Source organism: Molothrus ater, chromosome Z (genome assembly GCF_012460135.2).
Source record: "Molothrus ater isolate BHLD 08-10-18 breed brown headed cowbird chromosome Z, BPBGC_Mater_1.1, whole genome shotgun sequence".
NCBI lineage: Eukaryota > Metazoa > Chordata > Aves > Passeriformes > Icteridae > Molothrus > Molothrus ater.
Genome location: NC_050511.2, coordinates 12,922,511 through 12,947,263, shown reverse-complemented (window position 1 = coordinate 12,947,263; position 24,753 = coordinate 12,922,511). Strand labels below are relative to the sequence as shown.

The 24,753-nt window shown below is 39.5% G+C and overlaps 1 protein-coding gene across 1 annotated transcript; it reads left to right on the top strand.

Annotated features, from left to right (window-relative positions):
* The first annotated feature begins 1,154 nt into the window (after window positions 1-1,154).
* C9 (complement C9) lies at window positions 1,155-24,535 on the top strand. The gene is given in 12 exon segments (XM_036403591.1): window positions 1,155-1,240; window positions 7,170-7,287; window positions 8,015-8,162; window positions 9,447-9,594; window positions 11,253-11,391; window positions 12,862-13,080; window positions 16,100-16,340; window positions 17,687-17,815; window positions 20,936-21,114; window positions 21,323-21,551; window positions 22,256-22,435; window positions 24,392-24,535. Coding segments are annotated over 11 exon segments (1,797 nt in total). The 3' UTR covers window positions 22,417-22,435; window positions 24,392-24,535.
* Window positions 24,536-24,753: the final 218 nt, after the last annotated feature.

Genomic DNA, 24,753 nt, shown 5'->3' with positions numbered 1-24,753 from the left:
ATCACTGCTGTTCAGATTTTGAAACGGCCATCAGGATGTTGTGCATCTGGCTCACCAGGCCCTCTGACAAGCTGGCCAAAGATACTTGCTGGTCTGCTAGCTAACTTTGAATAGCTGCTCACTCTGAGTCTCTGTCTTAAAGAACCAAGAACTGTGATAGCAGTTTTGATGAAACAATACAATATTACAAGTGTCTGTGTCTTGCATTCTTGCCTAACAAATGAGTTTTTTTGTAACTGGACTCATCAAGCTGGACTGAGGCTGCAGCAGATGAAGATTTCCTTAAGTGAAATAATCCAAATCAAGGCTTGAGCAGGGGGCAAATTTGCCTGTCTTACTTTGTACACTTCCCTCACCCTGCCACAAAAAAGAGGGAATAGAGAAAAATAAAATTGCTTCTGTTGTATTTTTCAATTACCCATGGTAATTTGGAAAATCTTTACCTCAGATTATTATTTTAAGATTGTATCCAAATATGTAATTCTTAACAGCTAAACAGAAGGGTATTTATGAGTGACTTGTGACTGTGTCCAACACATGATGCCTTAAATCTGGATTACAGCAAACCACTGAAAAGAAATGCTCTTCTAAAGAGCTGGCTTGTGGTTTGGATTTTTTGACAGAGTGAAAGCTAAAAGAGTTTTAGTCTTATTTAAATCCACAAAAATAATGTGTTGTTCTTTTATATTGGCTGGGGGAGGAATAAAAGAAGAATCTTGGGACTTCAGCCCTGCAGTACTCCAAATGAGGATTCCAAAGCTGTTATGCACTGAACTTGCTCTTGTAAACAGCTCTGCTTTAGGAACTATTTGTTCTTTACATGAGTCACAGTTACAACAACTTTTTCACTAGGCAGATAATGGCTCTCTTAATTCAATATATAATCTCTTTTCTATATTCAAAAGGTACTGTTAAACAAAATTGGTTTATTTTTAACCTTGCAAGTGCTTCACAGTATTTCCCCATTCAGGGAAAAAGTGGAATTTTCTGAAAAGTGGACTTTAGAGCACTTACAGTAAGGCAGTTATGGGCAGTTACTGGCATTCTTCAGTACACATTGCTTTTTGTTTGTTCTCTTGGTAATAAATAACTAAAGGAACAAATAAATAAACTACAAATTCAGTCACAATAGTTCCAGTCTGCTTACCTACAAAATGAGAACCATGCATGTTATTCTGCAGCTTATAGCCATACTATGCAATGTGGAGACAGTTGCCTCAATTTGGCAGGAAAGCAGAAGGTAAGTGTTCCTTTTCTTCTGCAGCTGTCTCCACTGTTTCATTTCTCTGACATAGAGCATAAACATCCAGTGTGGATATTTCTAATGGTACCTTGCTCAGATATCCTATAAAAAAAGCCCTACTTCTTGCTGTATTTTGAGGAGTCAAATAACAATGATTTATCTCTTTATTTTGGATATATGTGACATAATAAAGGTGCCTGTTGAAGCAGCTGAAGGCATATATTTGCAGGCAGGTAAAGCTCAGGTACCTTTTTTCTGTTGCATGCTGTGTGAAAATACCTAATCTCAATCTATTTCTTCCTGAAGCTGAACAGTTTTGTGCTGACAGTACTTCTCTTAATATTTAAAGTCTTCTAGACTGCCTATTTCTAATCTTTGGAAATACAGCTTTTGTGTTTTCACTGCAAGTATCGCTAGGAGGAGTACTGTTGCCCCAGGCCCACAGCTGGGTAATAATTAGCATTGACTCCATGATTGCATAAGGCTGATCAGTTGCTTTATTCTACTATATTATATTATACTTGTTGAGAAGCTCACAGCCCTTACAGACACTCCAATACAGCTTTGACCTAATTGGTCAATCCCTCAGAACACTATCCAGTGTCCAGTTAAGAAATCACCCTTTGGTAAACAAATGTCCATAACACATTCCACATATGCACAACAACAGGTGCAGCAAGTGGAGATAAGAATTGTTACTCATTCTTTCCTCTGATCTTCTCACAGCCTCCCCCAGGAAAACACAGGCAAGTAGTCTGTTGCCCTCTGTGGCCAGAGAGCTGCTGCCACAGAGAAGGAAGGCCTGGTCCCTACCAAATAGTCATGTGAAAAAAACTGAAGAGCTGCTACACCAGAAATTTGTCATTCACAAGAATGGTCAAAACTAAGTGATGAAAAAATGTGGGCCTTATAATTGATATATGTTGAAGCAAGTCCAGAGGAAGCCACAGTGTTAATCAGAAGACTGAAGCACCTCCCCTACAGCAACAACTGAGAAAGTTGGGGCTGTTCAGCCTGGAGGAGAGAAGGTTGTGTGGAGACCTTATATTTCTCAGACCTTCCAGTATCTGAAGGTGCCTACAGGGTACCTGGAGTGGTGGGAACTACAGGGATGGGATGAGGAGTAATGGGCACACTCTAAATGAAGGGCAGTTATAGTTAGATATTAGGAAGGAGTTTTTCAGTGTAGGCATGGTGAGACACTGGAACAGGTTGCCCAGGGAGGATCTGATCTAGCAGTGTTCAAATCCAGGCTGGGAAGGACTTTGAGCAACCTGGTCTAGCGGGAGGTGTCCCTGCACACAGCAGGAAGGTGGGGACAAGATGATCTTGAAGGTTGCCTCTACTCTGGATGCAGCCAAGGACAAGTTTGGCTGTCTGTGCTGTGAGTCCCAGCTGAGCACGGGGACACCTTTCATGAGACAGGGCTGCTCAAAGCTCCATCCAGTCTGGCTTTAAATGCTTCTATGGATGGGGCATCCACAGCCCCTCTGGGCAAGCTGTGCCAACACCTCACTACCTTCACAACAGAAAACTTCTTCTTAACATCTAATCTAAACCTACTCTCTTTTAATCTGTTCCCCCTTATCCAGTCACTCCTTGCTCTTGTAAAAAGGCCCTCTGCATCTTTCTTGTAGGCTCCCTTCAGATATGGGATGGCTGCAGTGAGGTCATTCCTATGCTGCCTATTTTCCGGGTTGAACAATCCCAGTTCTCTCACCCTTTCCTCACAGGAGAGGTGCTCTATGCCTCTGATCATCTCAGTGGCTTCCCCTGGACTCTCTGACAGGTCCCTGTTGTTCCTGTTCAGAGGACCCCAGCTCTGGATGCAGTGCTCCAGGTGGGTCTCAGCAGAGCAGAGCAGAGCAGAGGGGCAGAATCCCCTCCCTGCCCTGCTGCCCACGGGGCTCTGAGTGCAGCCCAGGACACGTTTGGCTCTCTGGGCTGTGAGTGCCATGGCTGGGCCATGTGCAGCCTCTCACCCACAGCACCCCCAAGCCCTTCTGGGCAGGGCTGCTCTGGGCTGTTCATGCCCAGCCTGTGCTGATAGTGGGGTTGTTCCTACCCAGGTGCAGCACCAGCACTTGGCCTTGTTAAACCTCATCAGATTCCCAAGGGCCACTTCTCCAGCTTGTCCAGGTGCCTCTGGATGGTATCTCACTCTTCAGAAGTGTCAGATGACACTCAGCTCGGTGTCATCTGCTAATTTGCTGAGGGTACACTCGATTCCTTTGTCTGTGTCATTATTGAAGATATCAAATAACACTTACCACCATATGGATCCCAAGGGACACCACTTGTCACACATGTCCCTGGGACTCCAAGCCATTGACCACTAACCTCTGGATGTTACCATAAAACCACTTTCTTATCCATCTATCAGTATGGAATTGGATCCATCTCTCTCCAATTCAGAGAGAAGGATGTGATGAGGGACCATGTCAAAGGCTGTACAGAAGTCCACATAAATGACATTTGCAGCCCTTCTCTTGTCCACTGATGGAGACATTCCACCATAGAAGGCCACTAGATTGGGCAAGCACTTGCTCCTTCTGTTTTGATGGTCATTTTTATTTTAACATTCAGATCCAATTAAAGCACAGGTTTAGCATGCTCAGTTAGAAATGGTCCAGACAGAAGATTTGATTATTAGAGAGAATCCCCATCAGGAAACATTGGCCAGCAGCTTGGCTTCCCAGCATACCCAAGGCTATGCAGCTTGAAGATGGTGCTAGCAATTACTGTTGACAAAGTTATGCTCTCATGTGATGCTATAATGTCTTCAAATTCAAGAGAGATGTGCCTTATTTCTTGGTGAGTGATAATTATCAAATCAAGACTCTTTTTTGAGTCATCCTTTTTGTAACTGATGAAGTCAGCAGTGAAGTCTCTTCTGAACTATGACTCAATAACAAACCACCAGAGCAGTGTGGCCTGCAGGTGTTTAGAGTGTACTGTGCAATCCAAGACAAGGTGCAAACTGTTGTGTGTACTGATTGTGAAATGGCTTTTGCTTTCCAAAGAGTACTCTTCTGTCTCTGAAACCTCTCAATAAAGAACAGAAGAGAAGGTATTTTGATTTCCATGCCCACCCCTGAAATTCGTGCTCTGAACTGTCACCTTCAGTGATGTTCTTCAGTAGCTGAAATATTTTTACCTCCTCTCCTATTTAAATTGTGTGACTTAGCAACTTAGTATCTGTTTCAATGTGGTTTTCCTGTAACACCTTTTCTTCAAATTTAATGTGGAGGTGAGAGGTTTGCAAATTTTTGCAGTATCTTGATTCTTTTAAACAATGTTGTTGAAAATATGTCCAAATGATTTCCCAGATAATAGTGGATGCATTAGTGGTGTTTCAGAGTTTATGAATAATTTGCAATGAGATTTTTCTGATTTTTTTTTTATTTTGTTTATCTAACCTCAAGTAAATTCAAAACCCTAAAGCTAAATCTGCAGCAAATCATGTGAACCTCATGCACACTGCTGGAGAAGGCCCTTGGGTGTGTGTACATCATTCAATGAATATTCTTGGTAAAGTTGCTAAATTGTGATTATTATTAATTGCTAATTGGGATTATAAATGTAAGTATCACTTAGGTTGGAAAAGGATCTTTAATTATGTGAAAAAATACTGCTACCTGAAAGTCAGAGACTACCATCAGTTCTAGTTTGCAGACAGTTGATGGCAAGGCTTCCACTTGCATTGAAGACTTCAACTCAGTCTTTTCTGCCTGTGATTTTTACTTTAGACTCTAAATAATGCCTCACAACAACATCTGGGAAAATCTTTAGGATGTGAGGTAGCTTGAGTTTGATTGCTTTTTTAGGCACATGGCTGCTTTCCATGATTAATCCTTATTGCCTGTAAGGGTTCTTGGCTCTGTTTTTACAGCAATAATGTAACAGTTCAGAAATATATTTCAATGTAAATTTGTCTAACATCAGAATACTTGGTAATTGCTAGGAATAAGATAACTATCTGCTTCCAGGTGCCCCATCAGATGTGTCAATATATCCTATAGGTCTAGCATCTAACGTTTCTCACTTCTACTGTCTTTAAGGAAAACCTGTCAGTCTTCAACCCAAGATGCCAGAATAGATATTGTTACTCAGAGGTTTTCAGTCCTTCATCAGTAAGAAAATGGAAAGGCATCCTGGAGATACAGTAAGGAACAAGCTGATTCTCATCCATTTACCAGGGAAAAATTCTCATTTTCCCCCCTGTTGATGATACTGTCATGCTGAGTGGTGGGAAATACATAGAAAACTGCACAGGAACTTTTTAAGGATTACTTGCTTAGTATGGGGTACCTGTAAGATGACCTATTTATGGATGGAAGAGTTAGTTTTGAAGAGGCTAGGGAGCTACATCAAATTTCAAATACAATACAACTTTCCAGAATTTCACAGAACTGCTGTATACATTGAAAAGTCTAGGTTGAAAGGAACTTCTGGAGATCACCTGTTCAAAACAGGGCTTTTGATTAATTTATCCAGGAGTCCTGATGATAGTGTTGCATATTTCCAAGGAAGGACATTCTACCATTTCCCTGGGTAGCCTATTTCTATGTTTAATAGCTGTCATGGCAAAATTTTGGGCAAGTCTGTGATCCCTGAGCTGGTTAAGGCTTGATAGCTGAAAAGAGGTAGATTCATTTTCTCAATGACAACTTTGTGCATATGTAAACTTAACGTAGAATAAATGGCACCAGAAAGTTGGACCTACTGCTATGTCTTTGTTCTCCAAACTGCAGATTTCTTAATCTTATGGAATCAGATTACATTTGTTTGGACTCCTGCAATATTTGTATGATGTAAGGAGGTCAAAGAGCAGAGGGCATGCCCTGCCTGCAGTGAAAACCCATTGGTACCTCACACTGCAGGAGCTGCAGATCTGCCAACCAGCTGGGCTCAGCAAGGAAGGTCCCATTGTAGAGCAAAAGCAAGAGCCTTAACTTGGAGAGATGCAGAGAGAATTGCTTCACAGAGAATGAATAATCATCATGTAAAGCCAAATTGGAATAAGTTACTGAGAGTAAAAAAGGCAATTCATACTTCAATGCTCCTTTATTCCTTTGCTATTTACCTCTGAAGATAAGATCACCAGTAAAGTAATAGCCTTGGCTTTTAAACTTGATATAAATCAAGTTTATGCTATAATGCGTCAGTTTTTAATATCTACCAGTGGGTGCTTTAAAGAAACTTGATTTCTATTAAGTAATGGCCTTACATGTACTGAGAACTGGAAGTTTGATTATATTTAAAACTGAGCACCAAAATGACAAGTCACTCTCAGAAAAATAGGCCTAGCTGCAAAAGTATTCAACTTGGCAAGCTGAACAATAGTAAGGAAGCTAAACATGTCTGTTTTTTCTAGCAATATGAGTTATCCCATTACCAAGTTAATCACATTACCTTTGTTAATAAGATTTCTTTCAATTCTGGAAGGCATTTATGCTTTTATGCAGGGTTAAGAGCAACACCATCAAAGTCAATTAGCTAAAATTAGCTAACATGTATTGAAGTGCTACATCCATTTGAGATGTGCTGCTGTGTGTGAGTCTTTAGCTTCACATATTGGGGAGCACAACCACTCTCTGAATAGGAAAGTGCAGATGTTTTCTGCGTATTATTGCTTCTTTCTCTTCAATAACATGACCCACCAGAAGAGCATTTGTATGCACAAAGATCTAAAAAAGGAAGAAAGACCTGGCTTATTAAGTCTTTGAAGCTGTTTTTAATGTAATTTTAAACCACCAAAGAATTTAAGATTAGGCAGCTGTTGATACATCTAAGTACTGCTATGAAAGTGAAACAGAAATCCGCTTGAAGGTGCTTCCAAAATATTAGTCTATGGTTTAAATACAAACTTACATGTGATTTTAGTATACTGCCCAGGACTGTACTGGAATGTTTTGTTTGACAGCTCTTCATAAAAATCTTTCCACAGGGGAACAAGGGAATTGAATGCTCCATCTCCAATAGATTGCAAACTGAGCAGCTGGAGCGCGTGGGGGCCCTGCGACCCATGCACCAATCAAAGGGTAAGCTGAACTTGGAAGTCTTTGTTCCAAAGTCACAACCAAAGGGATGTCTGTATGCCTGTTGGTTATCAGAAAGTGTCAGATTTCAGCTCTTAATTATGTATGTTCATAATTTGATGAAACCCACAATAATGTCAGATTTGAAGCCATAGAGTAAGAGAATACTACAACCAGTTGTGAAATATTGCTCAAGTGTTCTCATTCAAAAAGGTTTTTCATAGAAAGTATCTATAAAAAACTTTTGTAGAAAGTATCTATGCTTAAAACTTTATTTTTCAAAACATTCTTCCCTTTTTAAATTAAAAAAAAAACAAAACTCCACAAACAAACAAACAAACAAAAAAAAACAAACAAAAAAAACCCCACCATAATTTCTTTTCCGCAGAAAATTTTTGTTTTCTTAGGGGAGTTCTTTTAGGGCTTTAAAAAATCAAAAATTTGAAAACATATATGAAAATATATATGAAAATATAAATTATTTATTTCCACACTATTTAGTAAACTAAATAATGAAAATTAGCATCTTTGCATACTATCTAAGTATTATTAATCATAATTATTATTTCAATGTTATTTTATTTATTAATTTTGCCTGTGGATTGTCAACAAAAACTTCACCAAAGAGGTTTAGTTTTGAAAAGCTCTGAGCTCAGCTGGAAACCCATAAGTTCTGGTAGAGTTCTCTTTTCTCTCTGAGCAGCATTAATAGTGTTATTTCTCTTTCAAGTTTCGCTCCAGACGTATTGAAAGATTTGGGCAGTTTGGTGGAAAAGCATGCCTGGACACCCTAGGAGACACACAAACCTGTAAAACCAGCAAAGCCTGTCCTGAAGACCCAGAACCAAACTGTGGTGCTGACTTTCAGTGCAATTCAGGTAGGTTTTGTTTTCATGTCATAGCAAGTAAAGCAGTAACTCAGAAACCACATTTTAGTTCTGTGAATAAGTTACATCAGCTTCAACCTAGCCCTTAAAAACAGTCCATGGACAGGTGGGCTCAAAACCAAAATGCCAAAACCACAGCAGCAAAACCCCTTAACAAGCGGTACATTCCTCTCATCTTCCATTTTAATTTGCACCTAATTTAAATTCTTCTGTAGCTTCTACTCCATGGTGAGAAGCACCATACTGACCACATCCTTTCTTCTATCTTAACTGCCCCACTTCCTACTGGATCACTAGGTTTAAAAAAAAAAATCACCAGGAAAAAAAAGCTAGGAGTGAAGGAATCTCAACAGAATGGATGTGGATGTCCACCAATCTAACTGGCATGATAGATGCTAGTTGGAGATCAGCATGCATCTAGATCCAAAATAAGATATAAATTTGAAAAGTGATACAAGGCATACAAATGTAGTGCTCAAGATTCAGCAGAAATCAAAATAAAGTAGGAAAAGCTAATAGGAGTAAAAACTAGTCAAAAGAAAAACACAATGATGGTAAATGAATTTGAAGTTCCAAGCCAATTTTTGTATTGCTTTTAAGTCAAACACTGAAACGTGCAAATAAAGCAATTAAAAATTAGAAAGTAAACTTTTACCTACTAGTTCACAGAGATTGTGTGGCATTTACAGGTGAGGTTGATGATATCAAAATGTTGATTTATTATGCTACAGCTAATTTACTAAAGTCTTTAAATCCTGTAGGGAAAAAAACAACCATCTTTATAAAACTACATCATATGTAAACTCAGGAAAGTTACTACTTCCCTGCTGCTTTAGGGCACAAATCACTAGAGTTTTGGACACTACATGTCCATATTATTCAAATAATATAGCCCAAACAGCAACAATTTAAATGATTTAGAAAGAATTTTTGTTGATGTTGAATTGATATTTCCCTGTATTCTCTTAACACAAATAAAAAACCCCAACCAACCAAGCTTTTGAACTTTATTATAGAACAGTCTAGACTGCAAAGATTTTCTTCAGATAACAGCAGTTCTCCTGCAACTTACTTTTCTCAGTCATCCTACTAACTTACAAATAACAGTAGTATGCAGTTTTTTTTCATTTGAAAGTGGCAGAGCATAGGATTTTAATCCCTCAAGACAGCAGTAGAAATACATAGAGGAAGATCTTTATTAAGAGTAGCTGAGGATGCCATTTAAAGTCCATCTTGATAAAAGTGCATTCAGGAAATGTTTTATTCCTTGATCAGGTCGATGTATAAAGCAAAGACTTGTGTGCAATGTGGATAATGACTGTGGAGACTTTTCTGATGAAGATGACTGTGAATCTGACCCACGGTCACCATGCCGAAACCATGACATTGATGTGTCTGAAGTTGGCAGGACTGCAGGACATGGGTATGTAGTAAAAGGGCCTAGTGAAGAGTTTGGGATTGTCTCCAAAGCCAGCTGAAAAAACTCGGTCACAGTGACATTCCCAAAAGTGGAATATGAATCATAGTAGCATTTGTATTCAGAAATGCTAAGTAGCCTTTGCAAGAACACTTAACTACCATTTTATTTTGTATACTTGTGAGGATAAAACGTGCAGTGTAATATGCACTGCAGACAGTGTAAATGGGTCATAATGTTAGTAAACAGAATCACACATACATGTCACATGAATAAACTTACATTTTATTCAAATGTAAATTTTAGAGGTGTATAGATTTGTTTCTAATGATATTTCACAACCAATCAGTAATTGTCAATTACTTTATTAAAATGCATGTCTAAAAGGGAGAAAATATCTCTTGACTATTTATATAATGGGATGCCTTACTGTAACAACACTTTATGCCCAGTTTCTTCCAGTATTTCATTGTCCACGTCCTGATCTTTGTTGTTTACAGGAGCATTCATCATTAATCTAAGTAGAAAATTAATCTTTCTGTTCTCAGATCCTGCTGGATTTCTTTCATCTCTAACAAAAAGAAAATGTGACATATTGTTTACCTACAAATAGAGTTAGAAGGCAGCAATCCAAACTGAACAGAAGATAAAAGTATATTACTGCACCAGAGTTTAATGATGTGTTTAATGAAAACTATACATCCTTTTAATTTAATTTCTTACTGTGCAAGAGCAAAAATGCTGGTTTTTTAGCATGGGGAAGTAAACTAAGCATAAATACAATTTTAGAAGCTTCTATTACAATCTGTTACTAAAATCTTGCATGAAAAAGTGTTCTATAGAGATTCAGTAATGATACTAATCTGGCGACTTTGATGGCTTGCTTACCACTTTCTGCACTCAGAAAGGTGAACATACGTTTGCCAGATGTAAATATTGGAAATACTGAAAAGATTGAAATGTATGAATCATGTACAAGAGGGCGAATAAATTATACAGAATCCTCCAAGGAGTTATTTTTGGAAGTATTTCTTGTACATCAGTATATAGATGCATAGAGGTATACAGCTGATGTGCCTGCCTCCCTGGTTTTGTAATGGTTTAGATTTTCTCTCTATACTCCAGGAAATGCTGCCATTCCACTAAATCACACCCTGCAAGAAGAGAAAATGTTAGGAGTAGCTGTATATTCCTTCTAAACATTTGATGGATGTTGTACACGCTTGATAAACAAGCGCCTACCAGCAAATAAACTGTTATTAAAAATACATACGGCTGCTGATATGTACATTTTAAGTCTACAAGGAATGCTTTCTCACAGATGTACTTGTCAAGAACAAATGCTCTTTCTTACAAATATATTGGTAAGGAAGAAAGTTTTTTACCTCCTTTTATGCCTAAGGTTTTCACCGTGTTTGAGGTTTAATGACTTTTATTTGTTTATTTCTCATATATGATCCTTCAAGAACTTTACAAGATATGTAACTATCTCCAGTACAGAGATGAAAAGCCACAAGAGATGAGACAAGTTGCTTGGATGGAGCAAGATCCAGTTCCACAGCTGTAGTTTCCATTTCTGACAGAATACAGCTTTTCCAGTCTACAGATCACGTGTGCTGGCACACTCTCTTTTGAGTATAACTTCTCTTGTATTTCTCTTGTAGAATCAATGTTTTAGGGATGCAACCAATGGCCAGCCCATTTGACAATGACTTTTTCAATGGTCTTTGTGAGCGGGTGCGTGATGGGAACACACGGATGTACTACCGCAAGCCGTGGAATGTGGCTGTTCTCATTTACGATGTAAGTTTAAATCCTTTGCAAGATATCATGTGCTTAATTGAATGCCAGCTCCTGGAATACTCTTGGAAGGCTCAGCATATCTCTTGAGCCAGACAGCAGCTTTTTAGGCTCAAGCTTGTGCTAAAGAAAAAGAGGTTATGTTATCCTTTACTTCGGCAGTTAAGCTCAGTTATGCCAGACAAATTCCCACATCTTTGTGCTGAACCTTTGCACAATAAATGGAGCTATCTTTCTGGAATGTTTGAAACATGAGCAGGAGAAATGAACAGAAGATGCACAGAAAGGATTACGATACCCAGTTTATACTAGGTAGAAGACAAAATAAGATACATTTTCAAGGACCTGTAAAAGCCTCTGATAAAAAGGCAGACATAATAATACAATATTCTGGTCCTAGTTGTTTTTTTCTAGCCAGTGATGATTTTCTCTGTCCCATTGGGGAAAAATTGTTAGGCTTTTAAGTTTCAGACTATGACTTTCAGTGAGGTTTGAACACCAAAAATGTTGATGATTGTTGAAAAAAATGTTAGACACTTTTCAGAAATCAGAGCACAATTTTGCCTTCTAAATTACTGTAAGTAGGAACTTGATAAAACAAATACAATTTAAACAAGATCCTTCCTGAAATGAGTAAATCTGACCCAGAGATATCTGGTTATGTTTGGTTATGATGTATAACAATTTTCAGTTGCTAAAATGTGATGTTCTGCTAGAGTATAATAAAATAACTGGATTAGTTATTATTTGCTGTAAGAAAAGAAGGCTGAATCATAATTCTGACTTATTTCAGAAGTCAGGAGCTTTTAGCAAATTTTAACTCTGTTTTAGGAGAGACTATTATTCCTCACAGAGAATCATAGAATCTCCTGAGCTGGAAGGAACCCACAAGGATCATTGAGTCTAGCCCCTGGCTTTGCACAGGACACCTCAAGGGTCACACCTGAGAGCATTTTCCAAACGCTTCTTTGAGCTCTGCCAGGATAGTGCTGTGACCACTTCCCTGGGGAGCTGTTCCAGTGCCCAACCACCCTCTGGGAGAAGAAACTTTTTCAATATCCAAACTAAACTTCCCGTGACACAATTTCAGGTCATTCCCTCGGGTCCTGTCACTGTCATCAGGGAGCAGAGATCAGTGTCTGCCTCTCCTCTTCCCTTACAAGGAAGCTGTAGACAGTGTAAAGGGACTGTTGACACACATAAATTACTTTTACAGTGTTACATGCTGAGATTTAATAGTCACTAAATTATGGTCACTGCAGCTTTCTGTTCACTTTTGAACCACTGAACTGATCCCAATGAGATAGTTTGTGGAGGGAATGTTATTTCCATTTGTTTTGGTTTAAAAGGAAAAAGAGCTGTAAGAAAATGCATTGATGTGCTCTGTCACAAGTAAAGCTTTAAAGTGCTACACAGATTTTTCAACTACTGCCTGTTGTTTTCTCATACAACCATTTTTCTATCTTTTCTCAGACAAAAGCAGACACAACTTTCTCATCTGTGTACTACCATGATCGTGTGAAGATGTTACGAGAGGTTTACATAGGAAAACAGAAATATTTTAGTGTTGGTGCCTCTCTGAAATACACACCTACTGCTGCGAACAACAAAACTAATTTAGGAGGAAATTTCACATATGACTACAGAAAGATTTATACTTTTAGTTCCATCCTGCAAAGTAACACAGAAAGGGTGAGATTAATTCTTTTAAAGGTTTTAATGTAACTATTTTACAAATGGTACAGTTTATGCAGTGTTAAAATTGTTATTGTTGTTAAATAATAATCTAAGTATTCTACTCAGCTGCTGCTTTTTTTTTTTTTAATGAAATACTAGTGACAATAGGGTTAAGATTTCAGTCACAGCCAATTGGCAACTCAAAGTATCTTTTTTTTCCACCGTTTATCTTTGACTAGCAAGCACCCTCATCTTCATCAGGGGCTTGGTGTTAGAAAGGATCAAGATGTCTGGTCTCATCCTGATTAAAGAGCAGCTCTGAGCTAGTGCAATGTGGGCAAATTGGATAAGTCTTGTGATGAAAAATTGCCACTGAGGGGGCCTATACTACATAAATGCAAAAAAAAAAAAAATTTAGGAATAATGACCAAAAGGCCAAATCTCAGATATGTGAGTACATGTGTACTAATAAACTAGCCAGGGCTATAGGGAACAGGCACTAGCATTGGTATAAAGATAATCCACAGTTTCACTAACTTGCTGGCACAATTTAAGTCAGTGCTAGGTCTCATAAGCAATGCCTATCCTGCACTTCCCCACAGCATGTTTGAAGGGAATGTTCTTGTAGACAGCCTAGAGAAAAGCAAGCCCATTTTGGGACTGTACATAAGCCATACCTCTACCTGCCTTTGAAACAGTGGAAAGACCCTACCCCATTTTATTTGATAGTAAAGAAGTAGTTAGCATTTAGTGAGGTCAAAATGAAATAGACTACAAAAAGTGATGTTAGACATGCTGTTGTTGAATCCCAGGCAGCAGATAAGCCCCAGACAGCTGCTTCTTCACTCCCCCACCAGCAGGCTTGAGGAGATAATGGGAAGAGTAAACACAAGAGAACTCTGGGGTTGAGATGAAGTTTAACAGGAAAACAAAACCCATGCACACAAACAAAGCAAAACAAGGAATTCTGTCATGGCTTCCCACAGGCAGGCAGGTGTTCAGGCACCTCCAGAAAAGCAGGGCTCTATAACATGTACATTGGACTTGGGAAAACAAATGCCATCACTCCAAACACCCTCCCCTTTCCTCCTTCTTTAACCTGTTTTATATACAGAGCCAGTGTCATAAGGTATGGAAAAATCCTTTGGATTAATTTGAGTCACCTGTCCCAGCTGTGCATCCCCCAACCTCCCAAGCAGCCCCAACTTCCTTGCCAGCACAGCAGTATAAAAAGAAAAGGCCTTGGCTGTGTGTAAGCAATGTCCAGCAGTAACAAAAACATCTCTGCATTATCAAACCTGTGTTCAGCAAAAAACCCAAACACAGTCCCATGCTAGCCACTGTGAAGAAAATTAACTTTTTCCTCAGCTAAAATGAGCAGAACACAACATTATGGCTTAATCCAGCAGCTGTGTGCCAATGGAATCAACTGATCAGGTTACAATTTTCCACACTTTGTGCCAAGGTCTGTGACTCCAATATGCCATCATATACAAGGCATATCAACTCCATAGAGCTGAAGTGCTCCATGTGCAAGGAATACTAGATTTGCCTCAACTAATTAATATTTTCAAGTTTATCAGTCTTGTTGCCTAGGACCCATTCAGAGCTCTGGAGGTTGAATAGATATAAGGAAAAGTGAAACTAAGTTTTATCACTGATTAATTGAAATAATGCTGAAGACAAAGATCGGCACAGTAAAGATAAGCTGAAACCAACATTGCCTTTGTACTGCAGGGAGAAAAAATGAGTTTTATGGGTTTTCCTGGGATGGAAACAAACTATTTCAACCTCAAACCATGAATCTTCAAAGATGTAAAAGATCAAGCACTATAGCTCAGGGGGTTTTAATGTCTGCTTATAGTCTAGTGGTCTGTGATAGGAGTTTGGACTCAAATTCTTGCTGAGAGATCAGAGAATGAGTCACAACCTGTCACAAGAAGAGTTCTATCACTGCAAAGTCACAGGGCTCCAGGGTAGTGAAGTGAAAGTCCCTGCATGAGAACCCTCTAGGGCCCACCTGAAAGTTAAAGTCATAATCCTGGAGGTGTCTGGACGCACTTGGCAAGAAACTGTGTATGCTGGTTGGCAGGAATATTGCACCTACAAACATTTCCTGACAGTGATTTAGGTACCTGAAGATTTCTACCAGTCTTGAGCAGCATCTGAGTCAAGATCCCAGTTTAAGATCCTTTTAACAGTGCTGGATAACATAACGGTCAGTAGCAAGGTCCCTTTCACATACCTCCTATTGGGCACTATTATTAAGGGAGTCACATAAATACTGCAAATAATAATGGAGTTTAGAAGGCATGTGTTCTCTTAGAGTCTTAAGTGCAACTATTTAATAAGATTTTATTTCACAAGTTATGGGCAGTAGCTAGGTCCTAATTTAGAATGTGATATAAAATCACCTGGAGTGTAATTTACAAAAATATCAGTTGTTATATCTAGATTTACAATGTATGTATGGCTCAAATACATAATATGGAGGGTTTTTCCCTCATTAATTTTCCTTTTATGATGTTGGTTTGGGGTTTTTTGTTTTTAATTGGAGCTGTGCCCTTCCTTCTGACAATCTGAGAATAACAGGGAAGTGGTCCAAAAAGAGAGAGAACTTAGGTCTGCTCTGACTATAAACAAAGAGAAAACTCCATCTGACCTGAGTGGGCAGCTTCTGCTATTTAGCAAGCCATGTAGAACTACTTTTCAATGTTACAAAAGTCAGAAAGCCACTTTTCAGTAGGTATTGTGCTTCAAGACACCTGTTGTCAAATAGATCACAAAGGCCTTGTTGAAATAAAGGAAGAGTTCTAAATTGGAAGAACTAAAATAGCTCTCTTGCTGCTTCCTCAGTTTAGATCAGAGAGCTTTCTAATTGTTATAAAACAAATTTGTCCCGTTTCCATAATGCTAGATTAAATGCCATGTTGAAAAGTGCTGCAGCTTCTTTACAAGTAAAACAGAATAGATTTTTGTGCTGTGCTGCATACTAGAATGGCACTCTCTTCTCTTTTTCTCTCCCTGCGTTCAGAACCAAACCTTTCTGCATGTAAAAGGACAGATTCAGCTGGGAAGGTTCCAAATTCGGAGTCGTGATGTTCGTCTCACAGATAGTTTCCTTGATGATTTAAAATTTCTGCCTGCTGAATATGACAAGGGGGAGTATTTTAAATTCCTAGAAGACTATGGAACCCACTATGCAGTCTCTGGAACTATAGGAGGAAAATATGAACTTGTTTACGTGCTGGATGATTATGTTATGTCTCGACAAGGTATGCTTTCTGTTGGCCTTGCTATGACCAAGTTCCCAGACTTTCAAAGAGACATGTGATGGTAGATCTGTGTATGTGGAAAAATACTGAGAAAGTGCAGTTTATTGCATGCTGCTTGTGGCACACCAGTGAGATTATAGAATTACGTGAGATTAGAGAGAAAAGAGTCAATTTCATAACAAAACTATTTCAAATTTTGTTTTAAGTCTGTGACTGAGGGGGCCAAAGAAACCTTAAACAAACCTCATGAACACGCTAGCAATAATTGCATCATTCTCAAGAGATCTTGTCCAAAGACAAGAAAACCTGCCTAAACCCTAAATCCTGTTTGGTAACTTTTTGTGGTACAATCACTCTACAAGTATGGTGGTGACAAAATACAAGGAATAAATTTAAGTGCTTTCTAGAAACCACATAGAGTATGTGAGTGTGTTGAAATTGATTTCATAGTTCTCAACATTCTCACTGGAATATTCCATGCCCTCATTAAAATAGGAAAGTAGAAATTTTATCTTCCCTCATGTGCAGTTCAGATATATGTGGGTTTGTGCTGGATTAAAGTGATCACACGGGAATAAAGTGAGAAAAGACAATTCTCACATTGATTTTGGAGATCAGAAAATCAGTACCTGATGCTTGCATCACCAATATCAATATTACTATCAAATATTCAGGCTATGAAAAGGGACATAGGACAAATATGTCACTTTCATTTCCCACTATTAGTCTGTTCATCACCTCGAGATTGTAGTTCTGGATTTTTTAAGTCCTGGTTTTACACAAAATTCTTTCTGAACACGGTGCTGAAGTGGCAGATGATATTGGGTTTGGGTTCAATAAGGAGAAAGGAGATGTTGGAAACAGTAGTGGGTAGAGGTAGATTAGAATTAATGGAAAAAGCATACTTTTAAGAGATCAGTGGCCTTGATTAATTTTATGGGGAAAAGGAGTGGAGAAACATAATTGAGGTTAGAAGAGAGAGACTGAGAGAATTCAGTAATTTAGTATATAAAATAAGTAAATATTGAGCAACTGCAAAAGACAAAATTTCAATGTAATAAAAGGAAAAAAATTCATGGACCATTTTCTTGAACCTGCTTTCTACTAGATAAAGAAAGCAGAAATCCATTTTTGGTATTTTCCTAGAGATCTCACCTGCATCTATTCAGGCATTTCAATTACAGTCATCCTCATATTCATTAGATAGACAAAGAAAAAGTAAAAGATAAATGGCAAGAGGAAAGCCACAAACATTTCCAATAGGCCTGAAATGTATTCTGTAAGAATAATAATATCTTGTTATTTATGCTTATTCAATCCATCTAATTACCTATTTCTACTTCCAGGAATCACTGTAGATGATGTAAAAAAATGCCTTGGCTATCACTTAGGTGCCAATATTGCATATGAAAACATACAAGCCAATTTTAATGTTGATGGTGGTAAATGTAAAAATATTCATAGGAAGGACAAATGTAAGTATATTCTTGATTTACAGTATATCTTTTGCTTAAGAAAAGATAATACCAGCTGCTTCCCCTGAATAATCAATATAGTTATTGCTGTCAGGGGAAAGACAAATCCAGTAGAGCACTACAGGTGAGATTCACATTCTTCCATGCTCCCAAGTCAAGACAGCCTGAGAATGCATTCCCAGCCTGCACACACATGAACACAGCATGATGCATACACACACACACACAGATCACTGGCCACAAATAAATACAGACGAAATACAGACAGTGCTCAGGCAAACACAAATGGTACAAATGGTTTCATCTTTTTCTCCTCTCCATTTAATCAGAGAGAAGTCTTTCAGTGGGCAATATCAAAGAATCACAGGGAAGTTGAGGGTTGGGAGGGTCCTCTGGAGGCCACCTTGTCCAAGGCAACACATGCCTTCAGTCCCTTCACAATATTTATATATAATCAGTACAGATAACTCCAGCAGTTAACCTTAAATATCCAGTTGAACCAGCAACTGCATCCTTAGCCTGTCCTGTTAGCAACAGAGATACATAACACCAGGCCCACAGTTCCACTCCCATTGCTGGTGCAGACTCTCTGATGCACACCAAGATACACACACTGTGGATGTCTCCAGGGACTGGCCTTAGGGGCTCAGTCGATCCAGCAATTGGCCCTTAGACCATCTTACCTCCAGTTGCCTTAGACAGAAGCGCACTCATAAGAGAAAACATCTCAGTCAAACCCAGAACTGTGAGGTCTCTCCAGTATTTGGCATATAAACCCAGTACCCAGCTCTTCCACTTGTCTCACTCTGGAGACAGAAATGCATAGAATGGTTTGGGCTGGAAAAGACCTTAGAGATCATCTAGTTCCAGCACATGATTTTGGAAAGGGGTTCAACACAGTAGATCAAGCTGTCCAGAGCCCCATCCAACCTGGCCTTGAACATTTATAGGGACAAGGCACAGTTTCTCTGGGTAATCTGTTCCATTGCTTCACTGTTCTCTGAGTAAAGAAATTCCTTCTATCATCTAATCTAAATCTCCTCTCTTTTAGTTTATAATTACTCTTCCTTGTTCTGCGAGTATCTAACCAAGTGAAAATATTGCCCTCCTCTCTATAAGTCCCCTTCAAGTATTTGAAGACTGCAATGAGGTCTCCCCAGAGCCTTCTCTTTTCCAGGCTGAACAACCCCATCTCTCTCAGCTTGTCCCTCATAGGAAAGGTCTTCCATCATTCTGTCCATTTCTGCGGCCTTCTCTGGACTTTCTCCACAGGGTCCACATCTTCCTCGTATTAGAGACCCCTGAGCTGAATGCAGGTGGGATCTCATGAAAGCAGAGCAGAGGGGCTCAATCTCTTCCCTTGCCCTGCTGCCCACGGGGCTCTGGATGCAGCCCAGGACACGTTTGGCTCTCTGGGCTGTGAGTGCCATAGCTGGGCCATGTGCAGCCTCTCACCCACAGCACCCCCAAGCCCTTCTGGGCAGGGCTGCTCTCCACAGGTTTTCTCCCACTCTGTGCTCAGGCCCACTATTGCTTGACCCAGGTGTAGCACCTTGCGCTTGGACCTGCTGAACTTCATAAGGTTTTTGTGGGATCACCTCTCAAGTTTCTCTGGGTGTCTCAGGACGGAATCCAATCCTTCTGTTGTGTTAATGGTTCAGTTTTGTGTCGTCTGGAAACTTTCTGAGGGTGCACCTGACCCCACTCTATTGCTGATGAAGATACTGAGGAGAATTGGTCCCAAATAGAGCCCTGAGGGACACCACCCATCACCAGCCTCCACCCAGACATGAAACCATTGACCACACCTTTCTGGCTTTGCCCATCCAGCCAGTTTCTTGCCCACCAATAAGTCCATCCTTCAGGTCCATATGTCTCTAATTTGGAGATAAGGCAGTCACATGGAACTATATCAAAGGTCTTACAGAAGGCCAGGTGGATGACATCTCTTGGTTGTCCCTTGCTGACTGCTGCTGTCACTGCATCATGGAAAGCCACCAGATCTAAGCCAAAGCAGCAGCTGCTCTGGTACTTGGCTCCCAAGCCACTTACCCTATATTCACCTGCTAGTCTGGCTTGACACCCTGGCATATGAATTGTCACTTGCTCCAGGGGTTGCCACCACAAACACCAGGTGCCTATCAGCCTTCGTCCAGCTCTAGCTGCTGGCACACAGGGCTCTATACACATGCATGCACACAGAATAGAGTCCCTTCACCCTAGGAAAAAGTTAGAATGGAATTTAATGGTAGGCCAGGACTGACTGCAAAGATGAAGGGCAATACACAGCACAGTAGCTCACAGATCAGTCATTTGTCTATATGCAATCAGTCCCCTTTTCTTTGCCTTTATCCCTTCATTTTCTCAAGTTTGCTCCTCCCAAAGCCACCCTGAACCCCCCTTATTTTTTCAACATCACTCCTGTAAATATATGCTAAGAATTTAAGTTAATGCAATCACAAAATGCCATTCTTTGCATCCAGAGAGCCCTTCCATTGACTCATCTTGCTGCTGATTCATCCTCAGCCCCATCCTACAGGGCTAATGGCTCTGCTGGAACAGGCCTGGGAGGAGTCAAAGCAGGGGCTCCTTTCTCTGATTACTTTGTTTGTCTTCCCCTGTCTGTCATTGTTGCCCTCAGCTCCTCATAAGTGTCTGGAGATGGGCTTTGTTTCACGTGGAATAAAAATTGCAAAAGGGAAGGATATTTCCTACTAGTGCATAAGAAAGGGAATTATTTTCAGTGCTCTGCTCTTGTATTTTAATTATGAAGCAAAAGCTCCTACTATTCTAATTCCTGACCTATTTTGGTTTAGCTCAGGGGATACAGTAGAATTACTCATTATCTTTTGCTCATCTCAAAGGACTGTGATCTCCATAATGTGTCTGTTTGTCCTATCCTTTCTTTTCCTTCTAGGGTTTTCAAATTTAATTTCAAAATTAAAGATTTCCTCCCACATAAGAGGTATAAGCAAAGAGATATTGAATTCTGCTACAACCAAGAGTTCTCTCTATAATCATTTTACAAAGAGGGACTGGCTGCACTAGGAGGACAATTGTTCTTCCAGATGCATGGACATTAAACAACCTGCTTCACCCTCTTTTTTTTTCTTTCTGCAGCAGAAGTGAATGATAATGCTGTCATTGATGATGTCCTTTCCTTAGTTGAGGGAGGGAAGATTGACTTTTCAGTTAAAATCAAAGAAATGTTACTACGAGGAGCCAAAGCAGTTGATGTAGAGGATTACATAGAATGGGCTAAATCTTTGGTTGATGCTCCAGTAGTGATACAGCAAAGGGTAAGTATAGCTTCTTCAAAGCTGTGGCTTTTTACAGTTTGAAAGCTTTTGTTCTATGATGGAGGAGAGATTCCAAGTTTATAATGAACTTTCACACATTGCCTTTATCTTAACTGTTTCTTCAGATTTTTATTCTAGTGATGGTTATATCAAAAGGATTCCGAACTTTGGAAGAGTGTGTTATGCATGGGCTTTTTTCCTTCTACAGCCTTCTCCAATACATACACTTGTTCCAGTTAAGATGAGAGATGCATATTTAAAGAAACAAAATTTGGAAAGGGCAATTGATGACTACATTTCCGAATACAGTGTGTGCAAATGTGAACCCTGCAAAAATGGAGGCACCCTTGTGCTGGTAGATGGAGTCTGTACATGCCTGTGCTCCAGTTATTTTAAGGGAATTGCTTGTCAAATTCCCAAATCTACATTAGTGAAAGGTGAGTAAATACTCAAATTAAACTAAAATGAACATATCTGTTGTAACAATATGCTGACAAAATGAGCCTTCATAAGAACATAGCATTCCTTTATACCTACTGCTGTCAAATACATATGGAAGGTAAGGTAAGTTGCTGGGTTCTTTCCATTAAGAGGGTACTCTAATTTAAAGTTCATTGTCCCACATACATTACTGTGTCTTAGAGTGACACAAAGTTCATTTAAGTACAGAGTATTGAAGTCTTGTGCAGTACTGGTAAACCAGTTTCAGGCAAAAGCAATCTCACCAAGTCTTAAATTATTTTGTCTTCAGTTTCCTGCAAAAGCTCGGTGTCTGCTAGCACATGATCATGTTTCACAATTACGGTGCTAGTTTAATATTAGGTTGGGGGAAAGGGAAAAGAATGCAGTTCCACAACTAAAAAAATTTACTGTGCAGTAAATTCATTCTCTGGGGCCAGGTTTGTAATGCACAGGTACCCAAAATGGACCTCAGAGCTTGTTTCCTAGCATGACAAAAAATGTTGAAAGCCCAGGGTTCTTAAGCACTGCCACTGACAAACGCATTTTTAAATGTCAAATCTTTGTGATGGGTTGTGCTCAGGAGGCTGCAATGATCTGCAGAATCACCATAACTGAGTTGAATCATGGTCTACCTTGAAAGAGGTAGATGGCCTAATCCTGTATGATGTCTTCATATCAGTTGTGACTGATGGAGGCTGGAGCTGTTGGACTGCCTGGTCCACCTGCATCAATGGAGAGAGCACTCGAACTCGCCAGTGTAATAATCCTGCACCAGGACCTGGTGGCAGGCCATGCCAGGGAGAAAGCATTGAAAAACGGCCCTGTGAAGAAGGGAAATAGTTATGCTCCTCAAAACCAGGTAAGCAGCCTCTTTAAATATGTTACTGCAGTTTAGAATAAATGCTCAGCCAATATTTGGGGCATTTCAGAAATGCAGTTGAGTAAGTGATGGGTAAGTTCACTTACATATTTCACTTAAATCTGTGATTTGAAACTACTTTTGACCAACCACTGTTTATTGAATTTATGAATTGTTAGATTTGTATTTGAATGTTTTGACAAGTAATGTTATATTACTGAACTCAGGATTAGAATAGAATTCTGGATAAGAATAGACTAAGAATACAGTCCTCAAAAAAAACCAGATTTCATTTCAAGTCAGACTACCCATCAAAAAGCTTATGTCTTAAGGAGACGGAAGAGACTTTCCAGGAAAGAAAATATTAAGACAGTTTAGGAGACTGAAGTCTCTTACTTGATAAATAGAATGTTGAAATCCATCAAAGCTAGTGTTAAAGCAGATTTGAAACTTTCATTGAGAGAAGAATATGATACAGATCTGGAAGGACAGATATAAGTAGTACAAATTAAATAAACCAGCAAGAGGTAGATTTTAAACAGACTGATTTTAAACACAATGGTATGCCCACACAATGGGCATACCAAAAGTAAGTATGCATTTTAAAACCTCAACACAAAAAATAGAAGGTTATTAAAGGTAGATAATCAGGCTCACTCAGGAAGTCTCTCAAGAATCAATTTTTGCAGATTGGAAACTATTGTGGCTGGACAGTGCCAGGTGGAAAGAGACCTGGGGGTATTGGCTAACAGCCAACTGAACATGAGCTAGCAATGTGCCCCAGTGGCCAAGAAGGCCAAGGACATCCTGGCCTGTGTCAGGAACAGTGTGGCCAGCAGCACCAGGGAGGTCATTCTCCCCCTGTACTTGGCACGGGTGAGGCTGCACCTTGAGTTCTGTGTGCAGGTCTGGGCCCTCAGTTTGGGAAGGACATTGAGGCTCTTGAGCGTGTCCAGAGGAGGCAGCAAGGCTGGTGAGGGGCTTGGAACACAAACCCTGTGAGGAACGACTGAGGGAGCTGGGGGTGTTCAGCCAGGAGAAAAAGAGACTCAGGGGTGACCTTATCACCATCTACAACTCCCTGAAAGGTGGCTGTGGTCAGGTGGGGTTGGTCTCTTTCTCCAGGCAGCACTGACAGAACCAGAGGACACAGTCTTAAGCTGCACCAAGGGAGATATAGGCTGGATGTTAGGAAAAAGGTTTTTATGGAAAGAGTGATAAAGTACTGGAATGGCCTGCCTGGGGAGGTGGTAGAGTCACTATACCTGGATATGTTTAGAAGAAGATTGGATGTAGCACTCAGTGCCATGGTTTACTTGAGGTGTTAGAGCATGGGTTGGACTCGACGATCTTGAAGGTTTCTTCCAACCTAGTGATTCTGTGATTCTGTATTCTGGGAACATATTACTATGTGTTTCCCTACTCCTAGGTCAGTATTATTGTCCTCTTATTAAATTCAGGGTATGAAGTTAGCCTTTGCTTGATTCAATGAAGCTGGTGTTATTAAAATAAAAACAAACCTCATAAGCAGCTTAATTTTATTCTTGCACTGTATCATTAACATTTACTTCAACCATGAGAGCAAACACCACAATGATTATTCATGACATGCACATTTCACCAATGTTTCCTCTGCTATGGCATAGGAAAAAATATTAACCTTAATCATTTGGCTTCTTCACAGAATCATACCGAGTTTCAGAATGGATCAGGTCAGAAGGGCCCACAGTGGCTCATCTGGTCCAATCTCCCTGCTCATCCCAGAGCACATGGCACACAGTTGTGTCCAGATGGTTCTTCACTACAATTCTTTTATACTACTGTCATATTTGGGACACAATCAAATCATGACCTTAGTGAGCTATGGGAGTAAAACTTCCTTTAAATTTTGACCAAATAGATATGTTGTAGCTACTATCTCGTATCACTTCTTCACTATTTTTCATCTTTTTTCAGAAAACATTAATGGATTCCAAACCAGTTCCACAAATCACAGTTTCTGCTGGCCAGCTATCTACACCAGGACACTGTAATGGCGTGATTTAAAAGTACCTGCAGCTTAAATGATCTGTAATCAAAACAAAGTAATAAACTATAAACATATAACCAGAGATGTGCTGATACAGTAGCTGTATCTTTTACTTATCTGTTGCTGTAACTAGAATATGAATATGCCATCTTTGTTAGTCAATGGAGTGTCTCTTTATTAATGTTTTTTCATAATTATTTCTAGCATGTTTTCAAACTGATTTTCAAGAACTCAAATCCAGCACAATTACAAGAATAATGTATGTAGCATCATTTGCTTGACGGTATAT